The sequence below is a fragment of the Haliotis rufescens genome, unplaced genomic scaffold (genome assembly GCF_023055435.1).
Source record: "Haliotis rufescens isolate VD_foot unplaced genomic scaffold, xgHalRufe1.0.p SCAF_3, whole genome shotgun sequence".
NCBI classification, from domain to species: domain Eukaryota; kingdom Metazoa; phylum Mollusca; class Gastropoda; order Lepetellida; family Haliotidae; genus Haliotis; species Haliotis rufescens.
In genome coordinates, this window is record NW_025964001.1 from 42,680,831 (window position 1) to 42,698,418 (window position 17,588).

Genomic DNA, 17,588 nt, shown 5'->3' on the forward strand with positions numbered 1-17,588 from the left:
TTCGATGTACGCGTTTGATTACATGCGTTCACTGATGCGCTGAGGTCAATCTTTCACGTGTAGAGGCTCCGTTTCGTGATGAGAAAAACGACTGCCTGTAGCGGCATTCATTGTCTCAGGAGACTCACACCACTTCAGCCTTGGCCTGGCATAGACTGTTTAGAGGCTTGAACCCGAGGATTATTGGTGCATAAAATGAATGCGATGAATAATTGGTGAGGTTATGTAGCAATGGCACAGGTGCCTAAACAACATCATTCATTTGTTATGGAGTAGTGGTATACATATCACATATCACAGGGGGATAATATACATATATCACCGACCAAAAATATGATGAAACGATATTGATTGTGTAATGACGATGAATGTTTGTAAATTAATGTCGGGCGTGTAGATCAATATCTGGTTTGTCCACCATAGTGGGCGGTACATTCACGACACCTTGTTGGCATACTGGGGGGCACGGGTGGCCCAGTCGTCTAAGGCGCCGCGATTCGCTGTGCAGAGTTGCGTCCCTTTGGGCACGCCAGAAACCTATGATTAGGGGTTCGAATCCCGGTTCGCCTGGATTATGTTTCTAGGTTTGTCAGCACCATACCCGAGCTCGTGGGTTTCACCGAAGTGGTAAACGTTGAGACCTGCATCACTTCGGGCTTTCCTCTCACATTAAGCTGACACGCCCTGATAATACTGTTTAAAGCGGCGTCACACCCAACACACTCACTGTTGGCATACTGTTGTTTGAGTACGGTTGTCTTTGGTATTGCTCTGCCATTTCGTCTGAAGAGCCGGGCCACGTTGGCTGGTGCTGGGTCTGTGACTACACTCTCCGCCCGTGTACATCCACAGATGCTCTATATGGGATCATGTCAGGGGGTTTAGCGGGCCAGTCCAATGTCCGTATGCCTTCACGTCGGAGATATATCGGTGACAACCTGTGCACGATGTGGTCTGGCAGTGTCGTCTTCTGTTCAAAATTTCTGCCGATAATTATCGTGAATGGAACAACGACAGGAAGCACCATTTCGTCAACATATCGCTGGGCAGTCAAATTTCCATTAACAATACATCAGTTGTGATATCACCCCACTATATGACACTAGCCCCCGCATTCCGTCCAAGATCAAGAATTGTTGCCCTGGCATACCGCTCGCATCTACGTCACCAACATACCGCTCGCCGCTACGTCACCAACAGATGCAACGCCACGATATTGTAAATATACACCTCGTCGATAGCTACATTCAAGTCATTAATTCCCGTATTTGTTGTCTGTAGTATATATACATGGGGTATTACGGCTCATGAGCTCTTCGCCTTCGCCTACAGTCGTCTGAGGCGCGATTCGCTGTGCACTGTTGCGTCCCTTGGGCACGCAAGAAACCTATGATTGTGGGTTCGAATCCCGGTTCGTCCCGATTATGTTTCTAGGTTTGTCAGCACCATACCTGTGCTGGTGGGCAATACTCCCACCTTAAGCTGACACACCGTGATATAACTGGAATAATATTCAAAGCGGCGTTAAGCCAAACTCACTCACTCTTCTCTCGTCACTGATGACGCTCTTGGGTATAACGTTGTACAAGGGACAATGTGTATATTGTTGTTTTGTCTGTTGCAGTTGCTGGAATCCCAGGCACATTGCTGGCGGAGCGACGTCTCCACGTTACTGTGGAAGTCAGGAGGCGTCAGGCGCCTCAGCTCCGTTGGCTACGTTAATCGGACCGGGCATCTCAACATCTACAGCGACGTGGAAATCTTTCCAAACACCAACTTTGGCTTCAACAATAGGTTGTTCAATATTTCAACGAACGTGGTAAGTGTTCACTATCATGTTGAATGTGTCCTTAAATGTGTTGGGTGATTACGTCGAGGTGACAGGTGCCCCCTTTGAAGGAGTGAGTGTTCACTGTGATGGAGTGAGTGTTCACTGTGATGGAGTGAGTGTTCACAGTGTTGCTGTGATTGTTCACTGTGATGGAGTGAGTGTTCACTGTGATGAAGTGCGTGTTCACTGTGACGGTTGCCTGTTCACTGTGATCCTGTGAGCATTCACTATGATGGAATGGGTGTTCACTATGACAAAATCGGTGTTCACCATGATAATGTAAGTGTCAACTTTGATTTATTTAGTGTTTACTTTGATGGGGTAAGTGCTCACTGTGATTAAGTGGATGTATCATAAAAAAAACCTTTGAAATAAAGTGGATTTCCACTAAGTAAAGTAAATGCACAATACTGAAACATTCTTTGTATGTTCTAGTGGGAACCGTTTGTGATCGAGACAAACACAACCGAGAAGTTTGAAGGTTTCTGTATGGACCTGTTGAAGGAGTTAGCCTCGTCTCTCAACTTCAGGTAAGCTGGGCAGTGGTTACAGCGTTCGCTCGTCACACCGAAGACCCAGGTTCGATTCCCCACATGGGTACAATATGACAAGCCATAAGTACAATATGTTTCTGACGTCCCCCGCCGTGCTATTGTTTGAATATTGCTAAAAGCGGCGTAAAAACATACTCACTCACTCAGGTGAGATGACTGTACGCCCGCCAAGACAAGTAAATACCCTTCACTGGAGACGTAAATACCCTTCACTGGAGACGTAAATACCCTTCACTGGAGACGTAAATACCCTTCACTGGAGATGTAAATACCCTTCACTGGAGACAGTGGTGCTGCGTAGTATTCAATACTGAACGGTAACTTATGAACGACCTCCACAACGATGATCAAAGCCTCTGAATCGGTACACATCCGTCCCACTTGCACAAAGCGATCTTAGCGCTAAGATTATCTTAAGCCTATGTTAAAGTATGGGAGTTACAATCATCTTAGCGCTAAAATCGCTTTGTGCAAGTGGGCCCAGATGTGTACCGAGTAGAGTCCCCGGATGTATGTGACCTGAAAATAAGTATTCTTGTCGACACCAGTTTAATTATTTGACATTTGGAAATTTTACCAGAATGTGGACATGGGGACGTGTATTTTTTTTTTTAAATTTCACGAACGTGTATTTGTCCTCCTAGGAGATGCTGATAAATCATCACTTGATGGGATGTTAATGATGACAAGTAATTTATCCGTTCTCTGCTAAGCTCTAGTAGACATTTCTAATGCTCAATGTTCAGGACGACATATATATCAAGTAAAGGCAATAAAATATTTTGTAGAAACAATCTTGAAATTGGATGCAAGGTTGACAGAAAACGACCCTTTAGTACTTAATTAAAAATTGCGTTCACTCATGTGTTCAAGTGTCTCATATCATGTAAAGGATACCTTAACATAAACCAGGGTTCTTTTAAATGACCATGTGAAGCTGACTTGCCCCTGTGTTTTGACAGTTACAACCTCACAATGCCGAAGGACAAGGCGTGGGGAGCGCTCGTAAATGGAAGCTTCAACGGACTTATTGGACAGTTGGAGCGAGAGGTGGGTGGAGGGAGTTCAGAGATGAAGAGAGGGGAGAGGGTTGGCAGATTATGAGGGAACGGGTAGGGTAGGGTAGGGTAGGGTAGGGTAGGGTAGGGTAGGGTAGGGTAGGGTAGGGTAGGGTAGGGTAGGGTAGGGTAGGGTAGGGTAGGGTAGGGTAGGGTAGGGTAGGGTAGGGTAGGAAAAATGGAAAGAAGGATATGAAGAATGGAAGGGTGGGTAGGAAGACTTGGAGGAAGGGAAGGAAGACTTTGAGGAAGGGAGGGTAGGAAGAGTGGGAGAGAGGATTGGAAGAGTGCGAGGGAGTATTGGAAGACTGGGTTTGAGGATTAGACGACTGAGAGGGTGGGTCGGAAGACAGGGAGGGAGGATAGGAAGAGTGGGAGGGAGGATAGGAAGGCAGTTTGTTTGTTGTTTAACGCCGCACTCAGCAATATTCCAACTGTATGACGGCGGCCTGTAAGTGATCGAGTCTGGACCAGACAATCCAGTGATTGATATCATGAGCATCGATCTACGTAATTTGGATACGATGACATGCATCAACCATTTCAGCGAAACTGACCACCCGACGCCGTCAGTCGCCTCTGACGACAAGCATAGTTGCCTTTTATGACAACCATAGGTTGCTGAAGACCTAAGAGACAGGGAATGGAGGATTGGAAGACTGGAAGAGGGTATGAAGACTGGAAGAGGGGAAGGGAGACTGGCACGTAGGGAGGATTGGAAGACTGGCAGGGGTTATGAAGACCGGAAGAGGGGAAGGGAGACTGGCACGTAGGGAGGGAAGGAAGACTGGCAGGGGTTATGAAGACTGGAAGAGGGGAAGGGAGACTGGCACGTAGGGAGGATTGGAAGACTGGCAGGGGTTATGAACACTGGAAGAGGGGAAGGGAGACTGGCACGTAGGGAGGATTGGAAGACTGGCAGGGGTTATGAACACTGGAAGAGGGGAAGGGAGACTGGCACGTAGGGAGGATTGGAAGACTGGCAGGGGTTATGAAGACTGGAAGAGGGGAAGGGAGACTGGCACGTAGGGAGGATTGGAAGACTGGCAGGGGTTATGAACACTGGAAGAGGGGAAGGGAGACTGGCACGTGGGGAGGATTGGAAGACTGGCAGGGGTTATGAAGACTGGAAGAGGGGAGGGAGACTGGCACGTAGGGAGGATTGGAAGACTGGAAGAGGGTATGAAGACTGGAAGAGGGGAAGGGAGACTGGCACGTAGGGAGGATTGGAAGACTGGCAGGGGTTATGAAGACTGGAAGAGGGGAAGGGAGACTGGCACGTGGGGAGGATTGGAAGACTGGCAGGGGTTATGAAGACTGGAAGAGGGGAGGGAGACTGGCACGTAGGGAGGATTGGAAGACTGGAAGAGGGTATGAAGACTGGAAGAGGGGAAGGGAGACTGGCACGTAGGGAGGATTGGAAGACTGGAAGGGGGTATGAAGACTGGAAGAGGGGAAGGGAGACTGGAAGAGGGGGAGGGAGACTGGAACGAAGGAAGGATAGGAAGACTGGAATTGAGGAAAGGGGGACTGGGAGGGAAATAGGATAGGAGAAGAACGAAAGGGGTGCGTATGGTGGAATGATGAGAACAAAATTCCGAAGAAGTGTGGGATAAATGACACTGTTATATGCATAAAGTTCAAGATGTGACTTTCTGTAGAGGAAGAGCAGCATAGGTACCGCTGAACATTTGCCATGTGTTGATCATTGTTCTGTTTTGCAGGAGGTAGATATGGTCGTGGCACCTCTATCCATCGAACCAGACAGGGAAAAAGTGGTGGACTTTATTTTCCCCTATTATTACGAGTACACTACCGTTCTCATCAAAAAGCCGGATCCGAACAGGACTAAGTGGCGAACGTTAATCGACCCCTTCAAGTGGCAGGTCCTCATGTGCATCTTCATAGCACTCTTGGGGGTCACGACGTTCTACTTCCTAGTAGAGCGCTGGAACCCGTACTATGAGGGCAAGAAAAAGGAAAAGTCCATGTTCGGGGATGCGTTCTGGTATATGTACGGAGCGTTGCTTACACAAGGTAAGTTCTCCGGTATAGTGATTGTACCTTCCTCGGTGTTTTGTTTTGTTTGTTTGTTGTTTAACGTCGTACTCAGTAATGTTCACGCGATATGACGGCGGTCTGCAAATAATCGAGTCTGGACCAGACAATCCAGTGATTGATATCATAAGCATCAATCCACGCAATTGGGATCGATGACATACATCAAACAAGTCAGCGAACCTGACCACCCGATCCCGTTAGTCGCCTATTACGACAAGCATAGTCGCCTTTTACGGCAAACATGGGTTGCTGAAGACCATTTCTACACCGGATCTTCACGGGCCCCGTCCTCGGTGAAAATCAGTAGCGTTAAGAACTGTAACAGCCATAATAAAATCTTGGGCACCTGGCTAGAAAATGTAGTCATTCCAATGAAAGACTAGAGATCACAGTTTTAGTCATTTGTCAAATGACTGATTTCACAATTGACAAATATAAACTGCCGGGCATAAACTGTACTCTCCCATGTTTGATGGTGGCTAAAATGAAACAAGAACGAAATGATATTCGATGGTGATGTATGTGACCCGGGTATTAACGTTGTTGTTTGGACCTTAAGTTTACAGTTCATCAGACTAGTAACGTTTTGATGACGTTTGTAATTTTTGGTCAAATCCAGTTTTCAAATGTATACTTTCTCTTGCCCTGCAGGGGCGGTCGGGTAGCCTAGTGGTTAAAGCGTTCGCTCGTCACGCCGAAGACCCGCGTTCGATTCCCGACATGGGTACAATGTGTGAAGCCCATTTCTGTGTCCCCCGCCGTGATATTGCTGGAATATTGCTAAAAGCGGCGTAAAACCATACACACTCACTCTTTCCCGGCAGTTTATATATACCATTCCACAGATCACTAATATATGGCACATGTATTCTCTATATCTTTTAATCTGTTTCAAAACACATAAAAGCTTCTATATAAGCAGATATACCGGCGTGTTCAGTGATTTTATCTACCGGTAGGGTACTAACATGCTTACCCTTTTCGCGAACACTTGGTGTCATCAGGGATGTTCAGTGATCCATTCATATAATTTCCACCTCATTCACCCAGTATAATCATTTACGGCAGATAATCGAGACTGGTTCATCACTGGCATTGAGGTTGTATAAAGTCAAGCAGGAAAACAATCTCTTGTTATCTTCGTGTTTAATTAAGTAGTTTTTTTATTCATACGGAGGCACGGGTGGCCCAGTCGTCTAAGGCATCGCAGTTCGCTGTGCAGATTTGCGTCCCTTGGGCACGCCAGGAACGTGTTCTCGAATCTCGGTTTCTAGGGTTGCCAGTACCATATCTGTGCTCATGGGTTTCCTCAAAGTAATAAACGTCACAGACGTTCGGCTTCCTCACTCAATAAGCTGACTCGTCGTAACTGGAATACTGTTCAAAGCGGCGATAAACCAAACTCACTCACTAACTCATTCTTCTTATTCGATTTCGTCCTTTTCGCACAAGATTTAGCATCAGTTCAGTGAAAACCACATGCGTGCAGGGATCATCATCTAAGTGACTAATTTTCCCTTTCCAGGAGGCGAGCACCTGCCGGACTCTCAGGCCGGACGGACAGTGGTCAGTTGCTGGTGGTTATTCTCCATCGTCATGGCCGCCACCTACAGCGGCAACCTTATCGCCTTTCTCACCGTCAACAAGGACAAACTGCCGTTTGACACCATCAGCGAATTGGTCGAGCAGACCGACTATATCTGGGGCACCGCGGGAGGCGGCACCTACTGGGAGACGATGTTTGAGGTACCCCAGGTTGGTCAGAGAGCCAATCTCTACCAACTCTTTGCTCAGTATCTCTGTGTCCAAGTCACTGGTAGTGTCCTAGTGTAGAAGATTCCTTCTGCTGTGTCTAGTTTGTCTGGTCGTTGTTCGTCAGTCTCTTGAAACTGTAATGATTCTGTATTCTCAATAGTCATAGGTTCTCCTGTCAATTCATACACAATCTCTCTTATCACAAACCCTCTTTAAAATGGATCTTTGTAAGTACTGATAACTGTGATACTACGTCACGCAAAGTCGTGCATCCTCTTCTCCTGAAGCACTCAGCCTGTCTGCACAAGTCACACACGTTTTGTTAATTCCTACACATTCTCATAAACTTACATAAGAGGGCAAGAAACCGCTAGTGAGGCCTATGCGATCAGGTTCGATTAACAACACATGATTAATAAATCATGCGCCAACACATACACATCGTAACACACCCACTCACCCAGCCACTCACTCGCAAAAACACTCACTCACTCACCATCTTACCCACTCTTACTCATCAACTTGCTCACTCACACACCAACACACTCGCTCACCTATCCACTCACCCACCCTCTCACAAACCCTTCCACCCACCCATCCATCCACCCTCGCACTCACCCAAGCACTCACTCACTCAGTCACACACCCACATTCTTACTCATCACCTCACCCACCCACTCGCTCATCCACACACCAGCACACTCACTCACCCCCACTCCAACCCACCTACCCACTCACTCACCCACCCACACTCACCCTCTCACAAACCCACTCACCCAACCATCCATCCACTCACGCACTCACCCAAGCACTCACTCACTCAGTCACACACTCACATTCTTACTCATCAACTCACCCACCCACTCGCTCATCCACACACCAACACACTCACTCACCCCACTCCCATCCACCTACCCACTCACTCACCCACCCACTTACTCACTCACCTCACAAACCCACTCACCCACCCATCCTTCCACTGACGCACTCACACAAGCTCTCTCTCACTCATTCCCTTTCTGAAATATCAATCCTACTACATTTCTACAAAATAATCTGTAATTTGCACACGGGTTGGTGACTTACAACACCTTCCCTGAAGTTATACAAACTTATATTGATATATCTTCGACTAAATCTCCTAGTTTCCAATTCTTCATTGATCCTCTTCACTTACACTTCTTACATAAACACAATGTCATTTTGTTCGGATAATATATATTTCCAAATTTATGCATCCATTGTGTAAAACACACACCCGTTATCGAGAGATATGGTCCTCTTCTGTATTCAACTATTCTGGTTGGCTGTATGAGTTCGTTCGTCAGCCCCGTTCAATTCCCTAGATGTGAGAAGTCCATTTATGGAGTCCCCAAAGCGTGATATGGCTGGAATAGTGCTAAAATGGCGTACCTCCCTACCCACTACTTCAGCGATTAAGTGATAAAACTGAAGAAATTTCCAATCACAGATAAACCTCAACACCATTGTAATTCATTACGTCGTTAACATTTAAATAGTTCAGCTCTTTCGATTCAGTCATGAATAGTTCATTGAACTGTCTCTCTCATCAAATTTTAGTAGGTTTCCATAACAACCAATTTGAAACAAAACGTTATACCTGCGGCGTCCGATAATGGTAGTTCATGAAAGGTATACCCAAGGTGGTAAACCAGTGCACAATAATGGCCAGTCTCTTCCCAAAGTATGTTTCACACTGGTGTTGTTTGTGTCCATTTGTTTTAGTGTCTTCAACATGGCTCCAGATATGAAACAGACGAGGCTGTTTCTTGTATTTCTAGTGCAGATGGGTAAATCAGGGGGAGGTAATTTGACAATTATTGAACGATATCAGATCATCGATATACCTGAAGCTTCGGTTAAACTTGTTGGCCAAACTATCTTGTTATGATTTTGCCAATCCAAGCAGACATTCCGATTCATATGGTTAAAGAAACAGATCAGCAAAAAGGGGGCCACAATTGGCGTCCTTGTAATTCCTTTTTCGTTTATTTTTTATATTTTAAACTGCATTTCATCTCTTGTTTACGTCAATACGTTCCCGTAATCAGATGAACAGTTGACCTGTCTTTGCAAGTGTTTGTGACAGGTGCCACCGGGGTTGCAGGGTACACTCACCTTTTCGCGAACACCTGATATCATCACTATTTGATAGTGATTCCAAACACATGCTAATAATATAGTCAGAATCGTACAATGGACTGGGTTTGGTGGAGGTTTCTTATGACCATGAAAACGTCGCTTTTATTCACATAAATAATCATATTTATATAGAGATTTCTTATGATTATTGATAAGGGGTTTGCCGCTTTTATTCAAAATAATGTGTAACAAGGTATATCACACATTAATACATTCAACAATATCCCGTCGGAAATATACCATTCACATTAATGCAAATGCCTTCAAAGTACACATTAAAATGTTGGGGCGATCACTGGATGTGTCCACGTTTCCCCAAATAAGCTCAGATACTGGTGTAGGGAGGGGACGTGTATAGAGAACCAGTGTACAGGCAGAACTGACTACGTGTGTACGATTTATCAAATCATATGAGCCACAGAGACCTGAGCATCCAGTGGTAGTGCATTGTGTCTAAACATTGTGTCTAAACATTGTCTAAACATTGTCTAAACATTGTGTCTATGTTTCTGTTCACATAGTGCTTTGTCATCGCTGCGTTTCCTGTTAGAGCCAAAGCAGTAACATGTGCTACAAACTGCTTGTCTTAAAAGAAAACTGCCGGGCAAAAGACATTATACCCTTCAAAATTGGATTTGACCAAACAATTACAAATGTTATCAAAACGTTACGAGGCTGACAACAGTCTCCGGAACAATGCAAACGTAAGGACGAAAACAAAACTTTGATACTCGTATCAGATACATGACCTTCGAATAACCAGTTCCATTTTGCAAAGACGTATAGAGATGAGTCGTTGGTTTTGTTTCAATTTTAGCTACCAACAAAACTAGGTGTATATTTATTTTTGCCCGGTGGTTTATGCTATATCAGATGTGTTATTATGTGTTAAAATCTGTGTATATTACGGCGGTGAGTATGTTTTACAACTTATGTGTTAATGTGTTTTCTGGCAAATGTATTAAAATGTTCTCACCAACGTGTTGATATATGGTTAAGCTGATGTGCACAATAAATTGTAGCTATTAAATGAACATGTGAAATGTTGTGGTATAAATATATACTGCAACAAGTATGTCTAATGTGGTAATGTGCACCCAGTGTGTTGATATAAGCCTCGGAGTTTTTTCCACTTATATCAACTCGTGTTATATATTTGATATCAAAGGACACTTCGGTGAGATTTTATTTATCATCCAACATCATTCTTCCAACTTTTTCAGTTTGTAGACAGTAATAAGCAGTGTCTTGAGTGTCAAAAGTACTGCTAACACCTTCAGTAACGGATCAATAAGTGATGTCATTTGATTGTGACGTTATAGTAACCAATGACATCACAATAGTCTGCAAAGCATCGTTATGCAATTTCGTTGCAGCGATATTTACAATGTAGATATCGCTTGATCTCACCCAAGCGATATCTCCTGTGGGAGCCAGTTTTTTATGATGAATATTTTTTGCAAAATGTGTTAATGTGCACCCAGTGTGTTGATATATATATCTGACCAACCAGGAAAAAAGGACCTTATGAGTGCTAGGATACAATTGTGCTCTGACGTCACAAAGAAAGACGATTAACGTCAATTTACTTCTGTAAACATCGCCATGTGTGTGGACTTTAAAAAAATCGGTTTTTTTAACTTGTTAGTTGGTAATGTAATAGAAACATTATTTCAAAGCATTTCAGCATACATATCTACTTTTAATTAATCAGACATTATATCTAAAAACTACAGTTATTACATAAACGGTCATAAGTCTGAAAAAGGGACTTTGCAGAAAATGAGACCAAATGTTTGGTGACACGTGTCTCTGTAATAAATATGAAACGATCGAAGCCTATCATTAAATTAAAATGTAATTTTTCACTCATAATTTCTTTTATCTTATGGCTGGTCACATATGTCAGTACTATTGTGTCAAAAGTGTTACATACAATTATCATCAAATTGCAACACGTGTATCACCATGCAAAGCGTCATAATGTCTCCATGCACCTCGCTGTACGTTAATGTTTTTACTTTCATTGACAGACATATACTCCATCTAAACAACACTTCATTATTGACAGATAAAGATGTATTTATTGACAGTTATGCACGATGTAAAAATAACGCTCAGTACTGCTGATAAAGACACTCTCACTAACAGAAAAACACGTATTTTGAACAACGCTCATTACTGACAGATAAATACACTTTGATTGACAGATATACACTCGGTGTAAATAATGCACGATGCTGCTGATAAAGACACCCTCACTAACAGAAAGACACGTACTTTGAACAACGCTCATTACTAACAGATAAATACACTTTGATTGACAGATATACACTCGGTGTAAATAACGCACGATACTTCTGATAAAGACACCCTCACTAACAGAAAGACACGTATTTTGAACAACGTTAACGCTCATTACTGACAGATAAATAAACTTTGATTGACAGATATACACTCGGTGTAAATAACGCACGATACTTCTGATAAAGACACCCTCACTAACAGAAAGACACGTATTTTGAACAACGCTCATTACTGACAGATAAATAAACTTTGATTGACAGATATACACTCGGTGTAAATAACGCACGATACTTCTGATAAAGACACCCTCACTAACAGAAAGACACGTATTTTGAACAACGCTCATTACTGACAGATAAATACACTTTGATTGACAGATATACACTCGGTGTAAATAACGCACGATACTTCTGATAAAGACACCCTCACTAACAGAAAGACACGTACTTTGAACAACGCTCATTACTGACAGATAAATAAACTTTGATTGACAGATATACACTCGGTGTAAATAACGCACGATACTTCTGATAAAGACACCCTCACTAACAGAAAGACACGTATTTTGAACAACGCTCATTACTGACAGATAAATAAACTTTGATTGACAGATATACACTCGGTGTAAATAACGCACGATACTTCTGATAAAGACACCCTCACTAACAGAAAGACACGTATTTTGAACAACGCTCATTACTGACAGATAAATAAACTTTGATTGACAGATATACACTCGGTGTAAATAACGCACGATGCTGCTCATAACGACACCCCACTGACAGGAGGACACGAACGTTGTGTAAATGTTAAACACATTATAACCAATCTCGGTTATCCGACGAGATGGTTTCCATTGTACATAAGGCAAACTATCGGTGAAGATAATATAAATGGATCACTGAAAATTATGACGGCTATTGACACATATCTGACAGATAAACATGATGTGGAAACGATACACGTTTGCTGATAACTGTAGGCAACTGATATAGCGTAAGATACACAACTACCACAACTACTACTGAAACGAAGACTCATCGCACATGATACTTTTTCATTCTTCGTTATAACATATGGTGCCTTTACTCGCCCATTCTACGATAGCATTATATTCATGTTTACATTTTATGTCAGCTAAAGTTTCATGATGTAACACCTAAATCTTGCAGTATTTTCGGGGTCGGGTTGCCAAATATTCTTTAGCGTGCCAGATTATGGTCATCATCATCATCTTTTCTTTCTTTCTTTCACTATTATCATCATCATCATCATCATCATCATCATCATCATCATCATCATTGTTGTTGTTTTTATTTGTGTATTTTTATTTTTATTTTTATTATTATAGAGGCGTAAAATGATACGCTGCGTACTTGTTATTTTATTCTCTGTCGTGGAGGTTCCTAATAGACGTAGACATCATCAGTGTACTCTTGTGGTTCCAGAAAACCAACAAAGCTGAGTTCAGACTGGCCTGGGAGGGGATCAAACGGTTCAACGCCACAGACCCCTCCGTTCTGAGTCTCAACCCACTTGACCATTATAATAAAGTGAAGGAAGGCTCGTACGGCTACATCGCCGACAGGTCGATGATGGAGAGGTGGATGGCGGAGTCCTGCGACCTACAGATGATCAAGGAGAACTTTTTCCCCCTTCAATACGCTATAGCACTTCCCAACAACTCCGCGTATGTGAGCATCTTCTCGGAGGAGTAAGTACCGATGTCATAACTTACATCTTAAGGGCCAGAGGCGCGGGTTGCCCAGTCGTCTAAGGCCTCGCAATTCGCTGTGCAGAGCTGCGTCCCTTGGGCACGCCAGAAACCAATGATTATGGGTTCAAATCCCGGTTCAACCCGATTATGTTTCTAGGTTTGTCAGCACCATACCCGTGCTCGTGGGTTTCACCAAAGTGGTAAACATCTGAGACATGCGTCACGTCAGGCTTTCCTCCCACATTAAGCTGACACGCCGTGATTTAACTGGAATACTGTTAAAAGCGGCGTTAAGCCAAACTCACTCACTCACTCACTCACTCAGAAGATGCAATAGTTGAATATTGCCCATAAGGGTATAACTATCGTGTGTCATAACTTTCCGTATTGCACATGTGCAGTTTAGCGACTCTCAATGTTGATTGGTCAGTTGAAACCATATGACGTCATAGTGCGTCGTTGTTGAGAAAATACTATATGACGTCATCCATTGTTCATGGCGTTACAAACAGATTACATGACGTCATCTGAATAATAGGATGCCTTCAGTGAACTTTCTCTGTAGGATTGACATTTTATATGTTTTCTCTTCATTTTCTTCTTAAAATGTCAATGAGACATATACAGAATAACCTACTTGAAACTCGCAATTTCGGAATATCTGTCCCTCGTCAACACCATAAACACCATTCATATACTCGGGACGGATAATCCGTTATTCCTGGAAGCTCGTTGGTTATAATCTAAATAAGATATGGTTAAAGTTGGTTTGCTATAAATACATCGTATTTGATACATTATGTTACATACGAGTCTTCTAGATCAAGTAATTTATGACATCTATTTAGAATGTTACAACATAACACAACCTGTTCAATACTCATTTTAAATACGTATTCGTGTAAGATAATAATAGATAAACAGATGAGCAAAAAAAAAGTTCTAAAAAAAAATATCTAAGCGATATCATATCCAATGGGCTTCACACAATGTACCCATTTCGCGAATCGAGCCCGGGTCTTCGGCGTGACGAGCGAACGCTTTAACCACAAGGCTACCCGACCGCCCCTAGCACTCAAAAAAAACTTCTACATGGTTTTATTTTTTAAAATACAAATTGATTTAAAACTTTTTATGAAAAAAATAATAACAGTTTTTCAATTTTCAATTTCATAAAAATGTCGGTATACTTTCTTTCGGCCCTCAGTTCATGTGTATTTTTATATAGAATGATACATATGATTGTCCCTAGTAAGTAGTTTATTTTTATTTATTTTTTTTATTGCTGAATGTTCATACTGTATCGCTGTAGGATGATGCGCATCTACGAGAGCGGGCTACTTCAGATCTGGAAGAAGCGATGGTGGTCTAAGAACAGTTTCTGCAAAGGTTCCCTCACAACCGAAGCCAAACCTATAATTTTGATCGACGTCCAGAGTGCGTTCTACCTTATCGGTATCGGCGTGGTGATCGCTGCCATAGCGCTAGGGTGTGAGTGGTTGTTCAGGTACATCAAATGTCGGAAATCCAAACCCGCACACATGGCGAACTGTAACGGCCACAGCAAAGGCCACCTACCTAAGTTCGCCAATGGTATAAAGTGAGCCGAATCTACGGGACCACTGTTAATAAGGATATAATAGTATCGGAAATGTGAAACTTAGCAATTCTGGTTACCATACGTCATGACATTTGTATACCATGGAGCGGTTTGCTTATGAAGACAAACAGATGCCGGGAGATGAAAGCTGGTGCCACCGTGGGATGATGGCGCTGTTGGTGCTTTAACTGATTCAACCATTGGACTCAAGGCCTAGTCATCCAGGCCTCGGCCGTGATCATGGCTACGGCAACAATTGTTCTCAAATATGATCTTCATATATCACCGATGCCAAAACAAACCCCCAAATAGCTGTATATAGCTGTTCCGTGCACCTCTATTGGCTTTGTTTATTGTTTTAAAGATTTTATCGAATCCGAACGAAAACTTCAAACCATTTCGAGAGGAAAGTCCTGTTTTTTAGAGACGCACAAACGCTGTCTTCCATGTAGAATTTCGCTTTAAGTTCTTTTCCACACAACAAAATACTTACCCTCCATTGTAAAAGTGACATGTAAGATGATTGGTAAATATATTATCCGATATTAATCCTTAAACCATATAAACATATTGCCAAGAAAGGACAGGAAGATGTTCTTACTGACGAAACTGCCGGGAAAAAGAAAGTATACACAAATGGATGATGGTAACCAAAGATGAAACCAACAAGAAATGCTATACGATGATTCTGTGTGTTTGTTTGTTTGTTTGTTTGTTTGTTATTTAACGCCGCACTCAGCAATATTCCAGCTATTCCGGCGGTCTGTAAATAATCGATTCTGGACTAGAAAATTCAGTGACTGACATAGATCCACGCAACTGGGATACGATGACATGCATTAACCAAGTCAGCGAGCCTGACCACCCAATCCTGTGAGTTGCCGCTTACGAAAAGCATAATCGCCTTTTACTGCAAGCATAGGTTGGTGAAGACCTATGCTACTCCGGATCTTCGCGGGTCTTATACGATGAAAATGTTTTTGATACGGGTATATATTTGTATTTTGGACGTGAAGGTTTGCAGTGTTTCATGCGACTATTGTCAGCCTTGTAACGTTTTGATAACGTCTGTTTCTTCTTGATCAAATCCAACTTTCAAGTGTATACTTCCTTTTTCCCGGTAGTATATTATCCACACAAATGACTTAACACTTGGTCTGATGCTGAAGAACAATTGATAAGTCTAGCGTCTGTGAGCCAGAACTGTGTGTTAATGATCATGACCAATAACAGTTCTCACTGGCACTGTGTTAAGTTGCGTTATCTCGTTGTCATGGAAATCAATGCTAAGCTAAATGTAATGGACATTGTTTTGTCCATGTGAGCCATAAAGTCCTTGATAACCCAACATATTACGATAGATCACTCATAAATCTTTGCAAATTGCAACCCGCCCGGAACGCACATTGTATGAAGATAAAATGGTTGTAAAGCGGGGCTACCGCGAGATTTGGAAGTCGGTCTGCTAACCCCGCTATTACAACGCATCCATCTTCTGTTGGACTGACCAAACCATCGAATTTACAGTTCTTTTAGCAATAATATTTTAAAATAGATGCACATCCTGTGTTGTATTTATACATATATATATATATATCGTTGTGCGTGTCACCAAACAGCTAAAATCCCACACAGACAATATGTGTGACGAACAGAAGTATTTGCAAGCTATTCACTTATCATAGTTAAAAGGTGTAGAATTATCGACATATAACGGCCCGCATGTCATCGGGGAAAGTGCAGATCACAGTAATTTGATAATGCCCTCATTTTGCATACCGACGGGTCATCATGAATTGCCTTGTTGTGTGATGTCATAGCAAATTTGCATACTAAAATCAAACAAACATGGCATCTGGCTATATTGGTACGGCTATGTCAACTCGAATGATCGAGCGAGTGCCCAATGAGTCAGCTGATGATAGATATGTATAGGTCGACCAGTTTACCTGCATATATACAGTTTAGACGTGGAAGCACGCAACACATTGCAGATGGACGCTGAATCGAACGACGGGTCCGATCGATCGGCAAAGTGGGACGGTTACATTGCAGCGTCGTTTTCAATGTCATTGTCCAAACAACTCTGAAAATTGACGTTGGAATAGCTCCTAAATGGCTTCCTACTGATGTTGGCTGGATCAAAGAACAAGTGGAAAGATGTCACGTAACTTACACTGACGTAATCAATCATTGATGATGTGTTTCTAGGCAAATGTCACACTGACTTCTGTAGTGTTTATGGTGCAATTCTTTCCTGGGTTATCTTAGGGATATGCTCATCTGTTTTAGGATAAATTCTACCCATGTCAGCTATGATAACGGTAACGCTGTTCCAGGCGTTTTCGATCTGTTTTCAAATGATCTCCGTAGTTCAGTTAATGACAGACAGGCTTCTGCAAATAATAATTCCCTTAAATTAGCGTTACCCTTATATTACACCACTAACGAATGCGGAAGCTAGGAATGTGGCGTTGGAATACCACACGTATGTCTGTGTGGGAGTATTAGCCATCATATGATGGTACATATTGTGCGGTAG

At 42.7% G+C, this 17,588-nt stretch overlaps 1 protein-coding gene across 2 annotated transcripts in view; it reads left to right on the forward strand.

The window, feature by feature from the left end:
• Positions 1-15,856, forward strand: part of LOC124123409 (glutamate receptor-like) — a 53,910-nt gene extending 38,054 nt beyond the window's left edge. Inside the window, exons 7-13 of one of the 2 annotated variants that reach the window (XM_046486638.2) lie at positions 1,625-1,819; positions 2,267-2,361; positions 3,348-3,435; positions 5,168-5,480; positions 7,030-7,259; positions 13,178-13,443; positions 14,759-15,856. In XM_046486638.2, coding sequence (XP_046342594.1) covers positions 1,625-1,819; positions 2,267-2,361; positions 3,348-3,435; positions 5,168-5,480; positions 7,030-7,259; positions 13,178-13,443; positions 14,759-15,050 — 1,479 coding nt within the window. In that variant the 3' untranslated portion in view covers positions 15,051-15,856. The remainder of the gene's footprint in view (positions 1-1,624; positions 1,820-2,266; positions 2,362-3,347; positions 3,436-5,167; positions 5,481-7,029; positions 7,260-13,177; positions 13,444-14,758) is intronic. The other variant, XM_046486647.2, reaches the window with a different exon arrangement.
• Positions 15,857-17,588: the final 1,732 nt, after the last annotated feature.